We start from the raw sequence: 27351 nt of genomic DNA, 5'->3' as shown, positions 1-27351 counted from the left end.
GATTTATTTTTTAACACCACTGCACAAATACATCACATAGCAACTTAAAATCTTGTATTTTCCAAACCAAAACAACCTCTTAACTGAAAATAGAGTGGCCCTAATGAGTATTTATGCTGGTGTCACTTATTGAACACTGTAGAAATTACATTTTCCATTCTGTTGCTTGCTTTACATTGTATCAGAGGAGGATGTTGTGCACTTAGCCACTTTATCCGCTTATGTTCCTTTAAGGGTAAGAATGGATAACATATCCATTATCTACAGTTTTAATTAGTTCTTGGCTGAGAGTCAGTACCTTATTTCTTAGGTGGATATCTGTTTATCGCTAAAAGTCAAGGCTAATGACTAATGACTTCAGTGTAATCTCACTGTTTCCTATAGTTAAGCTCAGTTAAAAAAAAAGTGACATAGTTTTAGAGTTCATCTGAAAGCTTGTCTCCGATGTTTTGCTCTGACTGCTCCCAGAGAATTCTGTAAACAAGCCAGATGATCAGAGGAGAAGGAGACAAACTTCCTTACCGCAGGGCAGAAACTCTTAATGAGTATAGACAGAGCAGAGTTTACACTGTGCTGTTTTATTTGCTATGTCTGTTTTCGGCAAGTTTACCACTGTGGGAACTGGCATAGTAGTATTTGACAATTGAGATCGTACATCAAAATGTATGAACATCATCACCCATCTTTAAGTTTTCCCTGTAGCTGAACATAGGAAGAAATTTAGATTTAAAAAAAGTTGAACAACCAAAAACACTATTACCATGCCTCTTGTTCAGGAAACAGTAACAAAAAAACTAAATCTTCTGTCCACATAAATGATAAAGAATAATTTCACAATCTGTGCAATCGTGCAGTTTATGGGCACGTAAGTGATGCAATGATTGACATAGTTATTACCCAGATGAGACAGTGTTATTTACTATTCAGTGTTGTTCCTCTGCACTAGAGTGTGTGCCAAAGCTAGTCGACATGTCCCCAAGACTCCGATCTTTGCCTGTCAGTTTGGCTTTCTCTGCTTCCTTCCTTTCATTCTCTTTTATACTCACAGTGTTTGTCTTCTCTTCTTGCTGATTCATACTTTCTGCTTCTCACATTCCTCTCACACTCTGTCTCCCTCTCTTTGCATTATGCACCCCTTAAATCTCTCTTTCCTTTCTTCTTCATAGTGGATTTCTTTTTTCTTGTTTCTTTTTTTTATTTTGCTCACGCAGGAATCTTCCCCCTTTCTTGTTCCCCCCCTACCTCTGCCTTCCTCTCTCCTGTTTGCTTCTGTGCGTGTCTCTCAGATGTGTTGTGACGATGCTTTTGACCTTACACTGTTAGGCTTATCAGCCTGATATGCTGCTGTTCATTCACACACATAGCGTGGTGCAGAGGTGCTAGCTGAATAGGAGTTACAGCTGCTTATGTTGTGTGTGTGTGTCTGTGATAATTACCATGGCTGTCAGTGGGGTGGAACAGGAGGGGGATGATTAATGTTTTCACACACTCAGCTGTGATGTACAAGATCGTGTGTGAAGGCTTACTTCTCGCATAGCTCCGACCTGCCTTAACTAAATTATTTTCTTTATGCATCAGCTAACTTAACCCATTGTGTAGTCGATGCATTTGTACTACTGAAAAATGTCCTGCACCAGGAGTGTGTGCACAGAACCACCTTTCCCTCCCAAAAAACTGAGTAGCCATACTATAAAACTTGGGCATAAGGGTCACAGCTGATGTGACTGAGGGGTTGGCACTGTTTGCTCAGCTTTGGCAGCAACTCCACCTCTTCCCCAGTTTCTAGACCAGCCTGTAGTTAGTTGGAGTCTGAAACCCGACAATGTCGACCGCCATCTGTGGGCTTCATTATGCCTCCTCAGAAACCAATGGGGGATGTCACTGAGACAGTTTAAAGGGCACAGGTACTTCCTGCTGCCCCTGTTTAGGACACAGTAAAAGAAATTGTTGCACCATAGACTGTATATAAAATGGACTTTTCCCGCTGTACAGTTTTAAAGCCAAAAAATCTGTTCGAATACGCAGCCATTTTGCAGCCAGAGTCTGCGCAGTACAGAATTTCTGTGTTGCCACAGTAATTTCTGTGTTGCCGCTGTAACGAGCTCCGCCCTACAGCGTACTGTCCCGAGATCCTATGGAGTTTCTCTGTACGACAGCTGTCAATCAAAGTGAATCAGGAAGTAAAACCCAGTTTTTTAACCTCTAACGAAAATAAACTTTTCAGAAAATGAGACCTTGGACACAAAACAGCCAAATAATAACTACATATCACCACCACAGCATATGGGTGTGAGAAACATTTGTACGATTTGTATCTATTTTTTAAAGTTTGACCGCAGCTCCATTCAAATGAATGGGGGAGACAGAGTTTTTCACCTATACTGCAACCAGCCACCAGGGGGAGCAGTTTTTGTGGAAGCCTCCCTTCCAGCCGATTGATCGAACATCCATTTTTCTTTTACAGTCTATGGTTAGCACATATTTAAGCTCCACTAGCTTAGCGCTGACCCTCTGCTTAAGGAGGGCGTGTGAAAAGAGAAACAGTTGACTAATAAAACTTAGATTTTCTAAAAATGTACCCCCCAAGAAAATTAAAGTGAGCAGAATTTTGGACCAGAGTTGTCATCATTTTACTGTACTACTTACATCTGATTTGTGCTTCAAAACAGGGTTAGGATCTAGATATCCACAGCACAAGCCTTTATGGCTTATTTGTGGTCGCAACAATGTGATCTAGTTTCATCACTTGTGTTTTCTAAGTAGCTGTCTCAAAAATGAAGAGTCAATTATCAATCTGCTGCAGCCTGAAATCCCCTCGGGATAGCAGCAGTGTTATTGAGTCATTAGGTCATCTCAGGGAGATGTATTGAAGCCATGACTTGTTTTCATCAGGGTAAAAAGAAAATCAGATTTTCAGTCATTTAATGGTGAAGGTGTGGCTTTATGCTGTGTAAACGCTTTTCTTGATAGGACCTTTTGGTACTGTCGGCCACTCTGAGTCAAGTCAGGTAGGAATATGTAGTTGAAGCTTTACTCTGAGTCTGTTTTGAAACCCCCTTTACCTCAGGCAGAGACCGACTGTGTCTGTGTCCCGCCCGCTCTCCCTCAGCGCGAGGCCGGAAACGTTTCCTCTCTCTCTCTCCCTCACTCGCAGCTTTTTTCAAACCTCCTCAGCCAGTCAGAGGAATGCTTCAAATTCCTCAGTCACCTAGTTCCAGTCTAGTGTCCTCAAACAAAAAATAAGAGCGAGGGGGAACAATTGAGGGGAAGGAGAAAACACAATCCCGGAAAGAAAATGAAATGGAGCTGAAGGGAAATAAGAGTTTTTTCCCCCCTTTGTATTTCTATTTTGCGTTTCAGCGCACTGTGTATGTAAACCCTCACCATGGTGTCTGTATGTTATTATTAAGGATGTGTTTTGTTTGTCTTCTGTGGTAGAGGTCTGTTTTGTCTTCTCAGCGCTGGCAACATATCCTGTCTCAGTCAGCAACTAAAAGGAGTGGCCAGAAGGCAAAACTGCAGGGGGAGAAGACAGTGAGAGAGAGAGTAGGAACAGCACAGAGACAGTCTGCTAAACTGAGATAGGTTACAGATATACAACACAGTCAGTGTGATAGAACACAAATAAATTATGAGCTGCTACTTGGAGCCACAAAATTTACTTGGCAGTGAATTATGACAGCACTGCTCTCTGCTTCCACAGAGGCTGTTGTCTTGTCTTGTATTGTCTGTTATTACTTCTCTTTTAAATCAATTAAAGCCTCATGTGGGTGTTTTGTGCACCCATGAAGACACACTCCAGATGTGCGTGTGCAGATGTGAGGCTAATGACTACACATATAAGGATGTCTGTGCGTTAAGTGTCACAGAGGGATGGGGCAGGGCAGCTGGGGGACCGAGCTGGGAGTTATGAGTGAAGGAATTGTGGGCAGGACTCGGCTCATGCGGGGCTCGTAACAGAAAGATAACTGGTAAATAGATATTTGTGGGAAAAGTCAGAGGTTGTTGAAGCTTGACACTTTTACCGCAGAGAGTCTTCTTAACATTTCACGGGCTCGGATGGGTGAAGTACCGACTCTTCCAGTGAGGCAGGAGTGCTGTGGAGTTATCTTTGCCATTGGCATTTTGTTTCCCTGACAGTCGAGCACCCAGTTTACAGGTGGTGAAGTGGCTCGGGTGCCCTTTTTCTATTGTTTAATGCAGATTAATCCAGATTGAGGAGCCTGATAGAAACAATCTGTGAGAAAAACATGTCTGTAGATGAATCAATAATAAAGATAATGGCTAATTACAGCTGAGGATGCACTGATGTGTCAGTTGAACATGGATATTCATATTTGCGAGTCATCAGCCCATCTGCAAATAGTGTGCCATGCTTCATTGGGTCCTATCCCACCTTATCCTTGTAGCATCAGTTAAATGATGCTAAGTTAGTATACTTGCCTGTTAACTTAGAGAAGAGGGGTTTTTTTTGCAGGAGAACGCACCTCTGGTTTCATGGTCAGACATGAAAGAAGAAGTGGGCAGTGTGGGAGTTCTACAACACTTCTATGAAAGATCAAGAACATGCAGGTTGTAAGACATGTTCCAGGGACATTTTAAGAGGAACAAAGCAGCAACCTCACTTGTTGAAAAATGAAACCAGTGCAGAAGTGCCAATAAGTGCAGTTCTTTGAGTGTCCACTTGAGGCTGCCTACAGAAGCCCCATCGACAGTAAGCAGCAACCTCCAGTCTCAAAATATGAAGCCCATGCAGAAGTGTTAGCTGCAATTCATTGAGAATCCGCTTGAGGCTGACTGCAGAAACACTGGAAACCACATAGACACCAATTCAAAAAAGACGACCTTTGGAGCATTAATAAACATGTTTACAGCCTGGTTCAAAAAATGGCTTGGCTCTACGTAGCTAATTTCTCTATCGGCACACACTGAACGGGGGGTCAATTTTTTTTCTAACGCAGAAGATATTAAGATTACGAGTTTTTGCCCAAATAAGGACATGGCTGACTTGACTCCCGGACGGGAACACAGCTGTTGGCTAGTAGGCTCAAACTCCGCCCCTTGAGGTGATACTTTGACTGGTTGAGTTCTGCATTTCCAATATGGCTGCCACTGTCGATTGGCTTCAAAACAGTGCTCAGGAACAGATAGGTGACGTCATGGATACTACGTCCATTATTTATGCAGTCTATGATTGACACCCACGTTCAAATGCCCATTTTAAAAGCGTATTATTTATTCTTTCACACTCTAATGATTTTAATTTACTGATAACTCATCCGTTTTAAAGATATTAAAAGGAAAAGTTGATCGAGATTTACCTAATTAGAAGGGTGCTGAGTTTACTGACAGGTGGATGGATGTAGCTGTTTGCCAGGAGGCTTATGGTCCACCTCAGCTCCACTTCTTTGCCTGTTTCTGGTTGGACTAAAAGTTCTGTTTAGTCAACATGTCCAAAATAGTGACAGCCATTGTTTGGCATAGAGCCCCTCTTCAGAAACATCAGTCAGACTTCTTCCCTGTTAGACACAGTCTATGAGAGGTACTTGAAAGAAAGGTTGTGGAGGGAAACTAGAAACACCTCAGATACACCAAATTTCAATTAAGCTCTTTTAAGAAACAGAAATGAACAATTATGAAGAAGTAATGCAAAAAAGCCTTAATCCGCAAAAACTGTACTGGGCCCTGATTTTCACAATCAGCTCTTCTCTATCCAATCCAATCCAATACATTTTATTTATATAGCACATTTTAAAAACAACAAGGTTACCAAAGTGCTGCACAACAAATACAAACAGTAGAAAGAAATAATAGTACAATTTAAAATACAGTAAATTAAAAGACAAACAGAGAGCAACATAAACTCTCATGCTGTATTAAAAGCCAAGGAGTAAAAATCAGCAGACCTCTCTACTTACAGCTCTAGTGGCAGTTGAAGGCTACATTGCGTAAGCTGACCAAAACAGTCCACAAGAAAGACGACTGAAGATTGTTGCCATTAAACATGTATTTCTGCAACTCACTTCTCCATCTTTTTTATTTCTCCAGACAAACTGTGATTTGTCAATAACAAACACTTATCTGTCAGTACTATTAGCATGCAGACACATTGGTCCTGCTCCTCCTGAATAGAAGCTCAATAAAAGATGACAGCCTGACACTACTGAGCCTAGTGAACACAGCGAAGATAAACAACAGAATAAAGTCACTAAATGTTTAAACACCAGCAAGTGCCGTACATCTCCAGGTGAGATTTGTTAATCCATTCACTCTTAATTAGTGTTTCCTTGAGCACCACTGAGAGATACCGTGCATATGTGTGGTATCTAAATGTTTGGTGGAGTGCAGTGAGGCCAGTGTGTGGAGCAGAGGGCACGCAGAGCTCCTTCTCTTTAATGAGCGCTCCTCTGCTCTTTTTTTTTTTATGTGTCTGTCTGTCAGCGGCCTGCGCTGCTCCCACAGTCTGTGTGAGCAGCCAACCATGCAGCCCTGCCTCACCACCCTGCCTGCCAGGGCACAGCCTCAGGGGGCTGACAGACTTACTCGAGATCCAGGCCTCAGGGGCCTTCAAAACATTCCCACTGAACACCATTAAAGCACCATGCTACTACTGCTGATGTAGGCAGGAAAGCAGAGTGTGTTGCAGGGAATGTGTTCGAGGGAAATAACATGAATTAAAAAAGGAATCAAGCAATGAATGAGAGTTTAACTATCAGAAAGGTGCAGAGAGAAATAGACACGCAGGACAGAGAAAGGAGTGCAAGAATGAAGGGAGCGGTGTGATGAAGGATTTGATGTTTATCTCGCTTTGCACAGAACAGGGCCTAAGACAGGAATGTGTGATAACTTATCAGTTTAAGGTTTGTAGCAATGTGCTGGATGGGTGTGTGTGCATGTGCTGAAGAAGATGCTAACATGGAAAAGCATAGTCATATTCAAATAAGGTCACAATCTTTTCCAAATAAATCAAGTCATTTATTTCAAGAACAATGCCTCGAGGCTGAGTGTCATTTTGGAAATGTTTGCTGTTGTCAGCAGTGTCAATGTCAATCAGGCTCAAATCATGTAGACTTTTTTTCTTAAGCTGCTTCATCTTCTCAACTTTTTCTTCTCAACTTCTTTCTTTTGTAGAAACCTCGAGCCAAACCCAGGCATTCCATCTCCAAACCCATCGAAAGCAACTACTTTGGCATGCCACTGACCTCCGTGGTGAGTCTTGAGAGGCCGATCCCAGTCTTCATCGAGAAGTGCATCAGGTTCATCGAAACAACAGGTGAGCACCCGTTTAACTTCACAACAAAAGAGCACAGGCGCCAAATGACATCCTCTTAGAGGCAGCACAGCCTTTTGTTTTCAGACGTTTCAGTAGTAACTGTTTTAAGAATGATATCAAAGGATCCTCTCTACCTCCAGGTATGCTATACCTGCCTCATTTGATCTCTCTTTTTTCCTACACTTTTTGCCTTATCTTAATCCTCCTCCCTGGTGGGATTGTTACTTTCAGTGGTCTGCACCGCTAAGAGTGTGATTCTGCCGTCCTCCCTTAGTCACGCGTTGCCTTTGTGTCTCTGCTTTTCTTTTGAGTCTTTCTTATTCTTTGTTCAGGTTTGATAAATGAGAGTGCATGGCTGAGCTGTAGGCTTTATTGGTGGGCACCACCAGGGACCTGAACTAACTTTTTACTCTTCCATAACTTGAAAAATGTTATTTCATAAGAGAAAGCAAATATATTCTGTTTTTACAACACTTAATCCTGACATGAGGTCGTGTGAACTGAATATTGTCCGTATTTTACAGAATTGTTTGAATGGAGAAAAATCTGAAGGCTGCCATTTTGACTGATTAGGGGGTGATGAAGCATACCATCCAGTGTACTCTGACACTTGTAATGAGAGAATACCCCACACATTTACATATATTAACACATTTAATAATGTTTATCTGCCACTGGAGGACAGACAACTACAAACTTTTGCAGAGTTGTGCACACCAGTCAGAGAAGCAGCACCAATCTTCCCCCAATTCCACCTCTGTTACTACGTAATCAGATGCGGAACAACTTTGCCCCACCATTACACGGGACTTCCACCAGATCCGTGTCCGGTCTGTCTCCGATCCGCTGTGGTCCGGCTCCATTCTCTCCCACCGGTTGCGTTTTCGGAACGCAGCACTGAGCAGGACCGCCGGACCGCTAGAGTCATGTGACCGAGGTTTTCCTACGGCAATCACTGAATCAAGGATTTTCCTCCTCCTCTCCTCATTCATGTTGTCTTTATCGGCCTCTGAAAACCTCTGACCTGTTGACTCTAGGCCTGGCTCCGCTCTAAATACCATTTTTTTTTTTTGTCATAGTTAATTTAAAAACGATCTAACGATATTCTGAAAATTAACCAGGTTTTAATTTGGTTTTAGTGCCTGACTTCCTGTCCCGCTCCATCTGCTCTGGGCTGAATTGATGCATCGTGCTCCGGCATCCGAAAGAAATAGAAGTCTTGCGTATCTGATCCATTGCGTTCCGTCCTGCCGGATCAGAGACGCAACCGGAACGCAACGGAGCGGATCCAGTTGGTGTTAACACATTGACTAGAATAAAAACCTATCTGATCCAGTGCCGTGACGGATCGGAGACGGAGCGGACACAGATCTGGTGGAATTTGGCCCTTATACCTCTGTGCTTTACACATTGCAGATGAAACTTAACAGTGACACGAGTATCACTCTGTGAAATAGAGCCAGTTGAAATTGGGAGTTAAACACAATATTTAAGCTCATCTCGACTCATCATTAACAACCCCTCGTACTTTTTCCTCTCCACTCCTCAACAGATGTGCTTAGATAGCCTCTTCTAACCTTGTTACCCTGTTGCCCAGATGCCAAGACCCCCTGCCAGGCTGTTCTGGTGCCCCACTGCCCTCAGTCTACCACCAGCTGTTTCACTAAACCAGAGGCGACTTAGCGCAGGGCCGATGGGTATTTAAAGATATCTGAACTCGTCTTTCTGTTCTTGGCCCGGCTGTGATCAGGATTTTAGATGCTTAGGTCATCGGTCAGTGTCCCACGCATTAAGTCCCAGACATCTGAATCATTTCCTTTGAAAGCCTCTGTGCTTAGAAAATGTTGATTGAATAGAGCACATGTATGTAATGGGAAAATCCTCCAAATGAACTCAAAGTAGTTATTATCCTGCTTGGAAACATGTCTCACAGAGTTGTCTATTTATACTGTGACTAGCTCGAGATTATATTTCTAATTTTGTTTTAATTTCAGATTTCAATTTCCTTCCTAGTTCAAGTTATTCTCTTACTGTATAGAAACATATTGTGGTTTTAGAAACTTTTGTTACCCACCTAAATTGACCAAAAGTGTGCTCTCATGCCAAAAATAGTCATTTCATTACCTTTCATAAAGTGAGTCGAATTACAGCAAGTGACATCATCAAAACCCTGCTGTGTTTACTGATGTGCCAAATCATTCCTCTGTAATCTCCGTCCCGATTAGAGATCCTGTACTCGTGGATTACCGCGGCCTCACAAAACACCCAGCATCATCCTCCTGTGTCCGGGGGTAAAAGCTTGAGATAACAAGGCGTCGCGTTAGATTTCACCTCACACTGCTCGGTTGTTAACTGGAGCATTCACATCACACACATCTGGATAAAGGAGCGAAGCAGTTTGCGTTTATATACATAGCGTGTTCAAACGTGAGGATGAAAACACAGCTCCTCGAGAGGTGTTTTCCACCACTTACACACACTCACTCTTTTAGTATTTTGCCTCATCCTCTGTCTCGCCTCTCCTACTGTGTCTCTACTTTCTTCTACTGATCCAGTCATCTTCCCCCCCGTCTCTCTGAGCACTTTCACTTGTCACATTTAATATCTTTCATCTTTTTTCCTAACCTGTATTTCTGTTTCTCCCCCTGTCCTATCATCACCTCTCACAATTCACTGCATTTGTCTCCTCCTCTATCCCTTAACCCCCTTTTCTCCTTCCTCTTATCAGTTCCCTCTCATGTATATGTGTGTGTGTGTGTGTGTGTGTGTGTCGTGGGGTGTTTTAGCTAGGGGTTTGCCAGGTAATGTTCTGCCACATCACTCCCTCTGTCCGATCAATATCACAATGTAGGAAATTGGAAGAATCTTTGGGCTCAGCTCTTTCTTCTGTGTGTTTAAGCCTGCATCAGTAACTGTATTTATATGTGTGTGTGTGTGTGTGTGTGTGTGTGTGTGTGTGTGTGTGTGTGTGTGTGTGTGTGTGTGCGTGTGCGTGTGCGTGTGTGGTGTGTGCAGAAATATTTAGTTTATTTACATCCTTACACATGCAGTACACAATGGCACACACACACGAAGAGAATAACTCTGACTGGAAGGGGAAATGAGCTACAATGTGCTCTCTCGTTCGGATTGTGGTCCCTATAAGAAGTCAACTTTACGTATCCTGTATCTGTGTCTACAATCTTAGGGTATAATGGCACTCACAGGAAATTACCCCACAGTGCTGACACTATGTTTGTCGCTATAGTATGAGCTGATAATGAGTGACGATGTGAGGCTGACCCTGGACCTGCCACTCTGACCTACATCCTTCCCTTCTACCGCATTCTTAACAAAAATAGTCACAGCTAACTTACACCGAACCCTGGCATTCCTGTGTCTATTCAGATTTGTTTTAATGTCACTTACAGTCTTGCGTTCATGTTAACTCTATTTTTTTTTTAAAGAAAGCAGCCCTTGGTCTATGTGATATCCCTCAAACAAAGCCAAATTGTTTATTTTGTTGTCAAAAAAACTTTTAAAGTGTGAAAACAGCAACATTTTTCAAGGCAAAACTCCAATTTTCCTTTTCTCCACATTTCTATTTTCTATTCCGCAGTGTCATTTCTTTGTTGCTTCTCTTAATTCCGCCTCAATACTCACTCTTTTGTCCCCGAGAATAATAGAAGTGCTTCTCTGTGTTATTTTCATGCATTCTTGTAGAAAAGCAGCTGTATAAAATCAATCTATAGTGGCTGCTGTTATCTTTCCTCGGCTCAGGCTTTCTCTCAGCGTGGTAGCCGCAGTTTGTCGTTGTGCCTGGTGGGTATCCAGGTGATGAATGTGTGTTACTGTGTTGCAGCATATCTGCCGGCTGTAGGAGCCTCCATAGCGACGTAAAGGGCAGCACCCAGCCACTGCATGTTTTATATAGAGGACTACGGACTTAGACTCCTGGTAGATGAATCCAGACATTACTGTATGCGGTGGTTTAGGCTGATTTGAGATCAGGGGGAGCATTTAACATGATCTTAGAGTTAGGGTGGTTGCAGGTTTACAGGCGTGTTTGTCTACTTCAATACTATTCAAAGCTCTGAGGCCACTAATATAGATGGTTGTGTATTTTTAGATCTTAAATCTTATTTATGTATGTATTGAATATGGATGTAGTCAGCAAAATACTTGGGTGCTGAGATCTGGAGGTAATCAGAGCCTTCTGCCCTCTCTGACTGTGCACTTAATCAGAGAGACACCCTTATATTGCTTAAATAAAGGCTTTAAACCACCAAAATATGTTTTTATCAACATTTTCGTCCAGACTTTATCAGAATTGGGGTTGTAGAAAATTGTGTTTGCTGTGTACGGTTACACATAGGGTTGCCAACTTTCTCCCTACTAAATAAGGGATAGGTGCACGGTGCCATGGTGGTGTGAGCATGATGTGAATTCAGTGTATATTCCCTTTAATCCATACTGTATCCTTATGTAACCTCATATGAATAAACATCAAAGAAACTACAATTTGGCTCTTTACATCAAAAAAACAGGCAAAAGAAAAGTTAAATGCAAAAGAGGAGAATGACTCACCAAATGCACTTTTTGCTGCTCTTGACTGACTCAAGCAGTCTTTTGTCATTTTGCACAGCCAGAGTCTTTGCTGGACTCGGCGCATTTGCGCTGTACACAACTGATGCACGTGAGGGGGCCTGTGATTGGATGACAGGCGGTGTGATTGGCACATGATCTGCCACTGCAGTTTCATCTGATCTAGGATCTGTAGAATGCAGTCTGCTGTATTTACAAGAGTTAATAATTAATATTCAGGACAATTGAGGTCCCATATGAAACAGACCAATTTAGCCCAATATACGGGATGTCCCGGTTAATACAGGGGACAGTTGGCAACCCTTGCACATGACAGGAGCAATGCGTTATCAGCACAGGCATGAGGGCATTAGGCTACAAGGAGGACCTAAGGCTGGTGGTGCTAGCATTGCTATCGTTCATTCAGCAATTTCACAAGGTTTACCCGCAGACTCTCTGTGCTTCTTTGTTGAGCCATGTCCAATAAGTTAAGTAGTAAGTAATAAGTGCTCAATTTGGAATGTTTTTATTGGTTCTTATGACCTGTAGACAAGTTGAGTAGTAGTCGGAATATACGTTTCGATTGAAACGACCAGGAAATGAACCGCTTTGGGGCAACCAGGGGGTTGTGTTAACGTTATGCAGTTCTGTAAGATACTAGGGGTGTACAATATCACAAATTGTACTAAGTGTGTTCTAGAGAACAAAACGTTGTTTGCACAGACAGCCCTACTCTTTGATGAAATGGATACAACATAGAAGAGAGAAACTGGTATCGATCCTATTGACGCTAGAATCGATCTTCAAAAACGAGGTGTAGTATCTGTAGTATCGATATTTGGGATCGATCCGCCCACCCTTATAAGATACCAGAAATGAAAGAGTGCACATTAGCTCTTACATACTGTTTCTACGTATTTCAAGCATACCTATATTGACAATATTTCCCTCCTAAATATACATATAGAAAAATCTTTTTAAGAATGTAATTGGCACCATTTAATCTGAGGGAAGCACATAGCTACCTTCTTTTGACTGCATCACAACGGCGTCCAAGAATTGCATTTTATCCAGGCCCTCCATCCATCAGGTGAACAGCATGCAGAGATAGAGAACATTACTTGTTCACTTAAAATTCTTACATATTGCAACATATCCAGACCATTCACAATGTGTTTTTGGGAATGCTCATATCACAAATTACATTGTGAATATTTGCGCATTATTGATCAAGACAACATTTACAAAAGAAGATGATGCCGATAAACTGATAGCTACATAAAGTAGCCATATGCATGTTTACCATAGGAAGTGCAGGTGCTTTCTTTGTCCCCTGAAGAAGAGGATCTTGTATGTTTTGAAACATTCACCTTCCCAAACTCTTATTACAACCATATTTTATTCACCGTCTTCACCCACTGACTATCCTCCCTCGCCCTCTGCCCTGTGACTCCCCCTCTTTTCCTTTAAGTCTCATGTAACCTTCATCTTTTATGTGTGTAGCTCTTTCCAACACATGCCCCATCCCTCCATATATCCCTCCTTATCTTAATCCCTTTATTTTTTTTTTCTCATTCTCTCTTCATCAGTCTGACCCCTCTCTCCTATGCGTTCTCACACTCCCCCACTATCTCCCCTCATACTTGGGTGCTTGTCCTATTTTGCCCCTATCTCTCACGCTCTCTCTCTCTCTCTCTCTCTCTCTCTCTCTAAACCGCTGCTACACTACTCTCCCTCTGCCTATCTCTCCTCCCATCCCTGTTTTCCTAGTGTCTGGCTCGAAAAGCCTTTGTGGATAATTGATTGGTAGAAGGAGGAGATCGATGCTGTATGCCTTGAGTGAGAGCTCTCTCATTTCCTCCCTGCCTCTCTCTATCTCGCCCTCTTTTTCTGCCACTCCCTATCTCCCTCGCTCCCTCCAGATTGCTCTTTGTCTCCCTGAATCTCCAGCAAAGTGTGAACCAAGAGAGGGTTTTGAGGGCGGGAGGTGGAAGCTTATCTTACTTAAACTAGAATATTTTTTAATGACAGAAAATGAAGTGAGCTTCCGTTCACACCAGATGTGCTTTTTATGTCGTCACTGTCATCATTTGACTCATTTGAGTCACAAATGGTGGCATTTACTGTCACTTAGAGGGTGTTGACAAGGGATATGCGTGTAGTCGACACAAAATGAAACATTGTCACCCTTTCTTTGCACTAACATTACTTGTCTGTTAACTACGGTGGCCCTGAAGGACAAAACAAATTTACAAAAGATGAGACACTTTTACCAAGTAGGAGACAAATTTACATTTTTGAAAACATTTTTACATTTTATAAAACAAAATTACATCAGCAAAACACTTTTACCAAGGCCAAAACAAATTTACATTTAAGGAAACAGATTTACAAAAGATCAAACACTCATTTTTATGGAAAGGGAATGTACCAAATACCGTAAGTAACCCAGAAGTGATGGAGTGAGGGGTCATTTAGTTTGTTTTGATGGAGAGAAACCAAACTGAACGACCTGGTTTACATATTGGGACATCCTCGGGTCTCAGAGAGAGGTGTCAGACCTCAGATGAAAAAGCATCATGTCTCCAGAAAAGCTCCGTCACATCTCCGCAAAACCTTCTTCATGTGTCAGAATTCAGATGACACGGCCTCAGACCACATAGCCTCAGGCTAAACGGAGTCAGACTTAACGTTTAAAGTGTTCTGCCTTTTGTAAATTTGTTTCCTTAAATGTAAATTTGTTTTGCCCTTGGTAAAAGTGTTTTGTTAATGTAATTTTGTTTTATAAAATGTAAAAATATTTTCCAAAATGAAAATTTGTCTCCAACTTTGTAAAAGTGTGTCCTATTTTGTAAATGTGTTTTGTCCTTCAGGGCCACTGTAGTTAACTTCATTACTAATACTTTATAATTGTAGCCCAAAATCCTGGTCACATGTTGTGTAGCACAGACGCTAGCCAGGCTGTAGTTCTTGTCAATGGCTAAGATAAGATAAGATATTACTTTATTGATCCCCCCGGGGGGGAAATTCAATTGTTACAACAACCCAGACATAAGTACAATCACTATTACTGCCCTAATACTATGATGCTCTACTACCTGGATGTAAACAAGCACAGATGATGGATGGCATCTTGTCGCACGGTGTGGCATGGTTTAGCAGGTGGTGTTAGCTCTGCTAACCTTAGCCAAACTCTGTAAAACCTTTGACATTGTTAACCCGCAGACTAATCCTGTGATAAATGAATTGTGCTAAATTTAAACAGTTGTTTCCTCAGTCTTTTCTCACCAGTAGAATTTGAATTTATACTTAAACGATTAGGAAAATAGTCACTTTTTTGAAATTCCCTTGTTTGTGTAAGTGATACAATATGCTAAATGAAATCTGGTGCAGTGCTTCTAAAGACATGTTTTGCGCATGTCTGGAAAGCATTAAATCTAAAAACAAAAAATGACTGCTGCATTTGTGCTTTACTCCAATCAGACAATAGTTTACAGCATGAGAAGAATCAGTCCATGCAGTAGACGTCAGCTTAAAAAATAAGCATCAGGAATTAAATGAAAGTGCCTCCCAAAGCTATAAAAAGTCAGTGTCAGAGATTTTAGGTAGTTGTTAAAACTCTGAAATTGTCTTTTAAATCAGGTAATTGGATTATGTTTGAAGAGATTATTTCTGCACATAGATAATAACACCCAACAGGCCTCTTTAATAACTATTAAATCAGCTCCCTCAATCATATCGCAGCACCTGCTGCGAGCCATCGAGAGTGTGGAGACACATTCAACGAGAAGGGAAAAGAAATGGAAAGTCATAATTGTATGAAAAATAGCAGGCTGCTGCATTCCTGCTTTTTGTGTGGTATTTACCTTATATGCCTTGTAGCTTTAATTAAGAGGAATTCGCATTTTCATTCCTTCCTTTTCAAGGCATAAACCTTTATTGCAGCCCTCTTAAGTAAATAACACATTTAAAACCTTCTCTTTGATGCATCGTCTGAACCGTCAGTGTCAGGAAAAGCACGTAACATCTGTATTTTCTCAAGTCATATTAAATGGTGTGGCTCTAAGTTGGTGGGCTCTCTGTAGACCTGTAGGAGTAATTTATGGCTTTAATAAATAGTCTTAATAGTCTGTTTAGATTGAAGGGAACAAAGAGAGCCCATTAGACGAGCCTGCCAAAGCTCACTTTGTGAATCTATACTTCTGTGTAATGATATATCAAATGATGGTTGATCAGTTCCCATAAAGCTTGATACCAGTTGCAAATTAAGCACATGAAACACTGAACTAACATTTCTCTTCCTTCTTCCGCTAGGATTGAGCACAGAGGGCATCTACAGGGTCAGCGGCAACAAGGCAGAGATGGAGGGCATGCAGCGGCAATTTGACCAAGGTATGTTACTCCCCACATAACGTATATGAGAGCATGTGCTCATTCTTGCTTCAGCTGTTCACGTACAAGACTCAGTGTGGAGAAAAGGCCATGGAGGTGCTGCTGTGTATGTCTGCGTCTATCTATAACAAGCGTAGGATCCCCTAATTAACCAGGCAGCATTCACTCTACCAAGAGAATTGGCCTTGGCTTCCTCATAGACAGCAGAGCTGCCTCCTTAATCTTCTACCTGCTACCTGTGTGCGTGTGCATGTTGACACGAGTGCCTGTACACGTTTTTTTCACACTGTGTGTCACCAAGCATGTGTCTATCTGGTGTGGGCAGTTAATTACCTCCAGATTGGTTTGGTTAATGAAGCGTGTTGCTGCAGAGATGGATTGCAGGGCAAGATGGCCTTTATGTGTGCATGTGTGTGTATGTGTGTGTGTGTGCTTGTCCATGCCTGGTTGAGGTTAAATCTAACTCAGGTAATCAGAGTTGAAGCCTGGCATTGAATCATTTTGAGCCTCGGGGACAATGGGACAAGACAATTACAGGTGAAACCACAGCGTAGGTGTCTCATGGCCACACAGAAGAAGGCACTTCATCAGCTCCCTGAAGATTCAGATAACTCATTACAGGAGGCAGCATCAGAAGCACAACACTTAAAAAACTCTCCAAAATGCAAGCTCCTTTAAGACTGTTCAAGAACTTCCAAACCTATCTACTTTTTCTTTTCATTCTCTGTCCTACTCAAGCAACCTTTTGTAGAGTAAAAAGTTATCAGAAAATGGCTTTTTTAATTAAGACTCCTGCTCACACAGTCTGTAGAGTTCCACTGTAGAGTCTGGCTCTCTGGGCTTTTTTAAATCTACTTTCAAATTGTCTATGGTTCTGCTTTTATTAAAAGTCCCTTTATGAACTAAAACAACCCTGTAGTCATCCCTAAAGGTTATAATTCTATTTTTCCCATTGATTTCATGATTCATATAGAAGTCCTAGACAGACATGATGGTGTTTGCAAAGGATTTATACTCAGTAAATTAGAAATGGGAGCGTATGGGTTAAACCATATACTTGATGAAACATGGAGGTAGTCTCTGTGATGTCATCCACTGGTTTCCAGATAGAATTTTTGAATATGGTGGACACCATGTTCACTTGATCAAACTTTCATTAAGGGAAACACAGGTGATGGAGCTTATGCTGGCTTTCAACCTCGTAGCAAACAGACCATCTACTTGTCAACTCAGCTGTGTGCCTAATATAGAAAATTTCTGCATAACCATTAGCCTGGATAACATCAGAACGGATGTTTTATTTTTAGTCACCCCGTGTACATTGTTAACAAAATAAATGAACTACCTACCAATGACTGTTTTGTGTTGAGGTTGTCAACATGTTTAATTTTTGCTGAATAGATGAGCTCTTTAACATGGGGCCTCATGGGGAATTCCTTAGCTTTTGAAGCAAGCCTCAAGTGGACACTCAAGGAACTGCAGTTTTTGCACCTCCACTTTGGCTTCATTTTCCAACACTAGCAGGCTGTTTGTTTAACTGCAGGTGTGACTTACAAAGAAGTATCTTTATGCATCTTAAATTGGCACATTTTCTGGAAAATCAAAAACCAAACAGTAATGTTTGAGTGTTGTCTGGAAAATGTAGTATTACTAATTAAAGTACTATGATCACATCAATGCAAAAGTCATTTAACAGTCCATTAAGTCCATAAAAACTGTTGTTTATCGATTTGTCAAGCCACAGTCATGCTGAAAATCTACACTCATAGTATTATAGTTATTATGAATAATTCAAGTGTGGAGATTAGTCAGCTTTTTGAGAACTTTACACACAAGTGCCTAAGATATAAAATAAGTCAATGGCTAGACAGTTAGTTGACTTTTGGGAACACTTTGGCTCCAGCTTTTGTTAGCTATTATTTGTGTGTGCGCATTTTCTCGTTAACTACCTGCATGTAAAATTGTGACGTGTACATGTAAATATCTTCTTTGACTTTCCCTTTTTCTCCCCCAGACCACAACCTGGACCTGGTGGAGAAGGACTTCACCATCAACACAGTAGCAGGAGCCATGAAGGCCTTCTTCTCTGAGCTGCCCGATCCTCTGGTGCCCTACAGCATGCAGGGCGAGCTGGTGGAGGCCTTCAGTAAGTCCTGGGGTGGTGTGATGTGAGGGGGAAGCGGGGACAGTTCTTCTAAAAAAAAAAAAACCTGAGGTGTATTGGATTCTGCTTTAAATCCTCTCCCCTTTCATTGTGACTTTTCTTTAACCTAACAAGCACGACTCTTGCAATCCAAATCCATCCATGGGGAGAATTGGATTTGCCTTGCCGGATGGAGGAAAAAGGGATGGAGGAGCGAATGTTCAAGGAAAGGAGGATGTGTGGATGATTGCATATGATGGAGGGATGCAGGAGCTCTATGGATGAAGTCATAAGGAAACAGTCATGTTAGATAAACGAGGCTCGGCGCGGCCTCTCTTTCTCTCTTTGTGTCCTGTAATCTGTTGGAATGGAGATTTAAGGCGTAGCTTCGTCTTGCATCGCGCCAGAGAGATTTACCCCCCCGGCCGTGAGGCTGCTGTCACTCACAAGCAATGTGTTTGCGTGTGTGCGTGTGTGTTTTTCGCGGCCCCGGCGAGACCCTTCAGCCGTGACAGAGACCTGATAAAGCTGCTGCAGTCACCGCCACAATAGAGCCAAAGAAGAAGAGTGAGGTGGAGTGGAGAGACAAGAAAATCTGGAAATTACGTTTGACTTTTAGAATATGAGTTATTTTACTGACAGCTTGAGCGAAAAGAGAGATATAAGAGGAGCAGCATGTGTTGATGGTAATGTGTGTTGTCATGGAGATGTTACTTTAAATAAGCAGCAGAAAGTTAAGTTTTGATTGCAGATGATGAATGTAGAGCAGGAGGAACTGGAGCTGTGTGAAGTCATTACGCCTAAAAATCTGTTTTTGATCCACGCTGACCTCATAGTGGGAATACAGAGTCAAATTCTCTGATTGTAAATCATGTTGGAGATGTGGAGGAGAACATCTGCTGGTCTCACTGCTGCTCTCTGCCTCGCTCACACACACGTACACACAGGATGGACTGTGTTAGCTGGTTACGTCAGCTGTTCTGACTCACTCCTCGCTGCCATCAGGCTTAACACACCCAGCGCATGTATGTGTGTGATTGTGTGTGAAATCTGTAGGACATTGTGATGGGTGTATGCATGGTATGTTTCTCCTCTGGGATGTGTGTGGTCTTTGTCTCTACATTTTTGATGTTTTGAACTGTATTTGTGAGTCCTTTCGAGTCACGTGCGTGTGTTTCATTCATCTCACAAGATTTCAGGATGAAATCACTTTGTCCTGCACAGATTCTTCCTCAAGCTGAATCCAATTGCTTTCAGTATGCTCTTCCTACTTTCCTCTCCACTGTACCCCTCCCTCATTTTTCTGTCCTTTCACACCCTTGACATCTTTTTCCCCTTATCTTTTCTTTCAGCCTCCCCCCCTTTCTAACCTCTCTCTCTCTCTCTCTCTCTCTTTTCTCCCTCTGCCACCATCCAGAGATCAACGATAGAGAGACGCGCTTCCAGACGATGAAGGACATTCTGCGTCGCTTCCCCAAGGAGAATTACGAGGTCTTCAAATATGTCATCAGCCACTTGAACAAGTGAGTGAGTGACGGGGTCAGAGACGGTCTCTGACAACCATGCTGACTACACTGCCGATCACACAGTCCAATGACCTCGCCGTGACATCACCGAAACTAGCACAGTGACAGAATAAAAGGTTTTACTCAGGTTGAGGCACGAGCTGTGTTAAAGCAGTGATGATTTAATCTCTATATATGTGGGGATGGCCACACAAAGGGGGTGAACAGAGCATGTGAGAATTGTGAGAATGTTAGCATTAGCATTGAGCTTACAGCAATACTGTGATGCTCAAGCTAAGCTCAAAATGTTTTGATCGACTGTTTCCTCTCTTACCTGTCTTTCTTGTGAAATAGATATGGAAGTATTTTTGTAGTTTTGTCCTTCAGGGCCACCGTCATTTTCTCTATAGTTTAGATTACAAACCCCAAAGGAATGTGCTAAATTTCCATGCAAGATAAACTACTAGCATCCTGCTACAGTCTAAATAGTTGGTGTAACATATGTCCCATATTTGACAAAGAAAATAGCCAATCATAATTAAGGATTTTGGAGTGACACCATGGATGGCCAACCACTTTTCTAAATGGTCTTGTGTCTTGACATGCCCCTGCTCAGAGGGCATCATCAGTTTTCCCGTCCTTAAAAGATTTCTGCTAAAAAGAATAATTCAAAATGGCTGATTAATTGTTTCTTCTTTGTGTTCTCCAGGGTGGGTCAGAACTACAAGCTGAACCTGATGACCAGTGAGAACCTCTCCATCTGTTTCTGGCCAACTCTGATGAGACCAGACTTCACCACCATGGACGCCCTGACCGCCACCCGCACCTACCAGACAATCATCGAAGGCTTCATCCACCAGTGCGCGTACTTCTTCTACAATCAACCCCTGGCTGACGGCCTCCCCGGCTCCCCGACCTCCACACTCTCTTCCACCTCCTCATCCTCGGCCTACTCCTGCATGGCCGGGGGGTACTCCTCCTCACCGACTCCGTCCCCCGCTCCCTACGTCCTCCCCGCCACCCCTCCTGTGATCCCACACTACGGCCCCCCCTATCCACCACCACCATCACCACCATCTCCACCACCACCACCTTCAACCTCAGTCCCCGCCCCACTCCCCACCTGCAACTCCCCAGTCCCCGCTACCAGCACTGCTGCCACCCTCTCTGCACCCCCATCACCCCCCTACGGAACAACACACGCTGTGAATCAGGGTTTAAGGGAATAAGGGATAAGAATAAAAAACGAAAAGGATGAGATTCAGAGAATTTAAAGGAACAAGAGATTTAGAATTTTGGGAGAGAATTGAAGTAGATACATTAAAGGAGTAAAGGAAGTAGAAAGAGAAGTAAGGAGGGAGATTGAGTGAGATGCAGTATGTACAGGGAGAAATCTACATGTCTGGGAGAAAAGAAGAAGAAGAAGACAGGGCATTTGAGCCTCTGTTACTTTTAGAAAAAACGGACACACACAAGGCAGAAAAAAGGGGAAAACACTGAACTTGCAGTACCTTCCTCCCTCTTCGCCACTTTATCCCTTCGTCTCACTACATCTAGACGTGCCCTCCTTGCCTTATAGAAAACCTTCACACAAACACACTATAGAAGAGTGAGACTATGCCAGGAACTATTAAAGGGACTCAGATGTAGTACAGGAGGACATGAACTTTGTTGGGAGTTCTTCACCACACACACACACCCAGACACCCAGTGGCCAGTGTGCCTCCAACAACCACCCTCCTCAATCCCTTTTGCCTCTGACTTTGCTGGGAATTAAGGCTGGGGGTGCATGTTTTCTTTGCAATCTAACCCACCTGCTGTACCTACCTGGAGAATGAGGCTGGGACGGATATTGAGCAGAGAGCGATTCCTGGAACACATGTTTGTTTATTTCGCCACTGCACATGAGGACTGAAGCAAGAGACACGTGTTGCCACTCACTCAACTGGATGTTCTGTCCTCCACATCTCACACATTCCTATCTATCAACCCCTCACACAGCCACACACACACAGACAAAATTTCAGTTTCAGTCATGGCAGAATGCCAAGCACAGAGGGAAAAAAAAACCTATCTGACTGGATCTGCTAGGAAGCAAATGGGAGCAAAGGATTATGGGGGCTCTTACATCTTGGGCATTCTGGGAAGTCTCCTGACCTCCTGTTTGCTCTGTCTCTCATGGTTTGAACTTTAACCTCCATCACAAAACAACTAAAAAGGGGATATTTAATTGGTATAGTTCTTAGTCCTTAATATGCTTTCATACTGTCCTGATAATTCCTGATTCTGCTCTTCATTTGACAAAATCTCTGGAACCTCGACCTTTCACTCAAGGAGCTGCCCTGTGTGTCAGTGTCTGTGCGACTGTCTTATCTGCCTGTGTGCGCATGTATCCATGCCTTTTGGTTGTACCGGAATTTCCTGCAGTAGGCAGATGCTGGGAATAATTCCAGTGTTGGACCTTCACCTGTCATGTTGCTTCTTTTTACGCTGTGCTGTTTTTTTTTTTAAGAGTGTGTCAGCGCTGCAGTTTTCACAGTAAGGACCTTGTTAAAAAAAAAAAGCACTTTCCTGAGCACTTTGAAGGCACATTTCAAATTGAAGCTGCCATGACATGACATGACAGCCACCGTTCACTTTATTGTCAGGCCACCCCGAATCTCTCTTTCTCTGGGAGCACACCACTGACATCTAGAGGAAGAATTGGGTACTGCAGCTCATAATGTCACCTCACTACTACTGCATGGGCGTAGCACCATTTTCCTACTGTGGTTTTTGTAGCGTCAGATTCTCTTACAGGGTGCAATTGTTTCGATTTTTCACCATTGTATGTCAGGTTACATTTACTCTAGAGCTCATGAAGTGTAACTGTGTATATAGAAGAATAGAAGTGAGGCGGAGCAATTTAAAATCTGATATACATCAATTGAGATTATATAGATTCAGGCTCTGTAGTCACTAAGCACGTGGCTACATTGCAATTACTTAGACATGCAGTGAATACAATTGCCTCCCTGTCTTTTGTAGGTAGTTTCCACTTAACCAATGCACTCGTCTCTTTGTTGAGGAGTGCATTCCACCTCCTGGGTGCTATGTGTTAGTGGCAGGAAATAAAGATTTAGGAGATTGGGAAACAGTGTAGCATTACAAGCAAAGAGTAAAAGCTGGAAGCGAGGCGCACACTTTAACAGGATGGAGGCTTTTTATTGTCGGACATAATTGGAAACCACTGCTCCAGGCCTCAGTACACTGTCCTCTTAGGACACAGCAAACACCTTTAAAAAGGGGACTCAAACCGGCCCTCGATGGACTCGAAATCTAATTTACAAGAGTGTAACCACTACTCTCCCCGGCTGTCACTTTTATGCCACAACATAACCCAGTTACTCCCTGTTCAACAGAGACAGTTCGGTTCTTGGAGAGACAGCAGACAGAACAGATAGTCCATTCATTCGTCTGCATGACTTGAATGGAGCATCACAGAATTCCTCAACCCCAGCTTGCTGTTACCGTAGAAACCAGCGAGATGGGGCTCGAGGAGAGTTGCTTAGCCCTGATCAGGAAGCTTGTGTGTGTGTGCACGCATTCATGTCTCTTCGTTTGTGTGAGCTCGAGAAAGGTGTGTGCATGTGAACCTGTGCGTGTTAATATTAAGCAGATGCTCACCAAGGTCACTTAATTCTGTTTGACACTGAATTGCATCTCTGCATGTCTCCCCAGACTATCATCTCTGCCCAAAGGAGAAGAAAAAACCTTTAACCAATCACTGAACTCTTAAGGGAGCTTTTATCAGTCTACACTACCTATTTACCTTGTATGTGTGTGTGTGTGTAATCAAGGATACCGGAATTAAGAGCGTGTGTGTTTGGGTGGGTGGGTTTGAGCTAACATGTTAGCAAGCTGTGCTTGGCAGACAGCCAGACACCAGCGTGATCCAAACAAACGTGAAGGAGAGGAATGCAGTTCTCCTTGCGGCCATTACCCCGCTGTGTAACCCTGTTAGCCCGTCCAGATTACACACACTGATCCTCACAGAAAGTGTGAGAGAGATTGGGTAGAAAAGGGGAGAGATTGGGGAGGGAGGACAGACAGCAAATGGGTGAATGGGATCATTATTTAGGAGACAGAGGGAGGAAGGAGGGGTGACCACTGGTACTTGTGTGTGAACGCCGGCCAGTGGCGTTCCCTGTGTATATCAATGTGTTAATACTGAACTGACTGTGAGGCAGCCAAAGACTGTGGAAAAAAGGGTTGAGGGAGAGATGGGAAGCAAAGTGACAGTTTAGAAGAACAATTGAATAAAAAAATGTGACTTTGGTTCAGTGATAATATGTGGCTGCATTGCTTTTCTTTATTTTCCTTTTTTTTTTGCAACAATGGTGACCGATGTCTGTTAAGTTAAAATGAAAAACAAGCAAAACTATATTCAAATGGTTGTTTATTGGTATGTTAGGGGGTCTAACACTTTGCCCTTTAGTCAGTGGTGATAAAAAAAAAGTTTCTTTTTATGTTTTATTTTAATAATTAAAAAATACAAAGCATTTTTTAACAATTTCTTTGTGAACGATTGAGAGACCAGCCCAGTATAATGCATGATTTCTTCCCGACCAAGGAAGAGGGCTCCACCACTCTCACTATTTAAAGAGATGATAAAAAAAAAAATATTAAGAAATTATGGGGGGAAAAGAAAATAATAAAGAAAAAAAATAAATGAAGTACTGTAAAGTGAAAAGATAACATCAAACATAAAAAAACTGTCATTATTTGCTGAGTATGGTAATTTGTCTCAATGGGAACGGTGTATACAGCAAGGCCTTATGTGATCTGTATCATAGTTAATAAATCAAATCTTGTAAAACTTCTGCCTCTTGTTTCTTTCTTACACACAAGTAATCATTCAGATAGAATAGATAAAGGTTGAAGGATGAAAATACATTACCATTAATACCTGTGACGCATATAAAAACTTACATTGACCAACACAAAGCTAAAGAAAAGTGAGTGGGTGGAAATGAATTGAGGTAAATGGGGTGGGGAAGTAAATGTGAACCATAGACTGTATAAATAAGATGCTCACCTATGTCCCTTCATTAGAAGCTTACAATAGCCTCCAAGTTAACAGGTAATGATACTAACGAAGTGTGAACGGAGGGTTCAGCGACATCTGGTGCCGAAGGTGCACAGTATCCTGCCACAAATTATTTGTAGGAGAACCTACTGTGGCCATGTAGCTCGCAAAAAACACACAAAAGGCCTGCTGTACCATGTGCTGTATGGTTATTGTCTGGTTTGTCCATTCGCGGCCACCGTGGACAACATGGCGGCTTTAAGAAGAGGATTACCTGGGAGGTCATTGGATGTTATGAACTAATTTAGGGTAATGAAAATGCAACTATTCTTATTTTCAAATGGTTGTCAACAAATGAAAACGTACAATTACTAAATGCTGTACATATGTGAAAAAGTTAAACAGTAAAGAATTTGATTAAGGAATATGCTGAAAACTACAAACAAACAATTAAATGAGGGCAGATATGTAGTACATGTTTATCCAGGGAATGCTTGCTAACTCTAGACCGTAAATAAAAATGGACAGCGTTGCTCCGCCTCTTCCCGTTGTATGGTTCTGAAGCCAAAAAATCCCGCTCCTGGGCGCAGCCATTGTGCAGCCAGAGCCTGCGAAGCCACTGTAACGAGCTCCGCCCACAGTGTAGGGCCACAAGACGCTGTGTGTCCTTTGAAGTTTCCCTCGATGGCGGCTGTGAATCGATGGAAACCCGGAAGTAAAACCCCGTTTTTTAAACTCTAATAACTAACGAAAAAGAAACTTTTCAGAAAAAAGAGGCCTTGGACACAAAACAGCCAAAAACTAACTACATATCACCACAGCATACGGATGTGAGAAACATTCGTACGATGTTTATTTATTTTTTAAAGTTTGACTGCTCCCCAATTCAAATGAATGGGGGAGACAGACTTTATGACCTATACTGCAGCCAGCCACTAGGGGGCAGACGCTCTGCTGAAAGCTTCACCTCCAGCCGAGCCAGATGCACCCTTGGTTTATGCATGTCTATTATTTTATACAATCTATGGTTTATCCAGGGAATGCTTGCTAACACATTAGAAGCTAACATGTTGCACCTTCAGGTAGAAATGAAGCATATTTAAAAAAAACTACAAAGTTACGACTACATTGATGCAATCTTCCTTTTGCACACAGTTGACAGGACTAAACTTTATAGAACTTGCTTTTAATGGCTTATATGCCCTAGCCATAGTGGTGCAGCTGCTGTAAAGGCACCTTTTAGGTGGTAACCCTGGTCTTTTTGGCTTCTGGTACATACTGTAAAAGTCATGTGTCAGAGAGTTGATCCATCTTCTATTGTCTGTAGTGTGACTCATATCCATCACTGGAATATGACTTTCACTGCAGTACAATTGGGGTAATACTTTTGGAAGTAACATATCTTTATTATATTTTCTAAATTAACAAGAATGCTCGTGTACAGCGATGTCTAAACTCTAAGAAGTGATATTCTCAGCTCTACCACAGTTTGTTCTTCTGTTTCACTCTGTACACTGTTGCAGGCATGCTGAAGCCACAAGGGGGCAAAGGAGGTCACAGGAGCCCACGGGACCCTCCTGGCCGTTGTGCGAGTGCCCCCAGAGGAGCCCAGCCTGTGCCATTTCAGGGTGATGCAAGGATTCTGGTCCCTGTGAGGGTGATGTGAAGGCCTCGCTGCCATTTCATGGTGCCCTCATCTGACCTTTTCATTGAGTCAAACCAAAGGAAATCCATGTCCATGACCTTTGTGGTGCATCTCTCCATTCTGGCACAGGAAGAGAAAAAAAAAAGAGAGAGCGTCTGATTGGGAATGAAAAGGGCAGGCCTGTGTGCACACAGGACACACGACCCCTGAACTCTAACCTTTAAGAAGTGTCATGAGGGAGAGAGTGGTGTGGGGTTTGGAAGTCAAATATGGGGATCGTCAACATTGCTTGACTGGCCAATTTGAGGACGAAACAGCTCAAGGTTGTTGAAGAATACAAGAATTAGTAAAGGGAATTTGCACAATTTGCAAAATGAAACACGTTAATATATCCGTCTGAGCTCCATTGTGCTCATTGAACCGTTCAACTAAATCCCAATTATCTCATTTCCCCCTTTTTCTTCCATTAAATGCCTCTCAAAAGGCCATTTTCCTGCTGTACTTGTGCGTACGCAAACGCACCACTAGGCGGCTGACTTGTCCCATGTTACCCATCGACCATTGCTCTGCTGTATCCGGGTAAGAGGAGGCAAACGCAGAGCAAGGACCTTAATTGATTGGGTCAAGGTTTGGATGTCAACAGTGAGACGACGTTTTAATCCCGCGCTCACAGAGAGATGAGCGCGTGAGACGAGCATCTGAAGGCTTTTCTCATTGATGTCGAGCTTCCTTTCCCTCTTCCTCTTCCTCCTCCCCCCCCCC

At 42.5% G+C, this 27351-nt stretch overlaps 1 protein-coding gene across 1 annotated transcript in view; it reads left to right on the top strand.

The window, feature by feature from the left end:
- The window catches only part of arhgap35a (Rho GTPase activating protein 35a), a 93981-nt gene extending 69247 nt beyond the window's left edge, over positions 1–24734 (top strand). Inside the window, 6 exon segments of the mRNA XM_034700735.1 lie at positions 7132–7273; positions 16151–16228; positions 18243–18374; positions 19789–19894; positions 20586–20922; positions 20924–24734. Of these exon segments, the coding sequence (XP_034556626.1) occupies positions 7132–7273; positions 16151–16228; positions 18243–18374; positions 19789–19894; positions 20586–20922; positions 20924–21085 (957 nt within the window). The 3' untranslated portion in view covers positions 21086–24734.
- Positions 24735–27351: the final 2617 nt, after the last annotated feature.

Source organism: Notolabrus celidotus, chromosome 14, assembly GCF_009762535.1.
Source record: "Notolabrus celidotus isolate fNotCel1 chromosome 14, fNotCel1.pri, whole genome shotgun sequence".
NCBI lineage: Eukaryota > Metazoa > Chordata > Actinopteri > Labriformes > Labridae > Notolabrus > Notolabrus celidotus.
The sequence above is the reverse complement of the archived record's forward strand: the minus strand, read 5'-3'. Positions and strand labels throughout refer to the sequence as shown.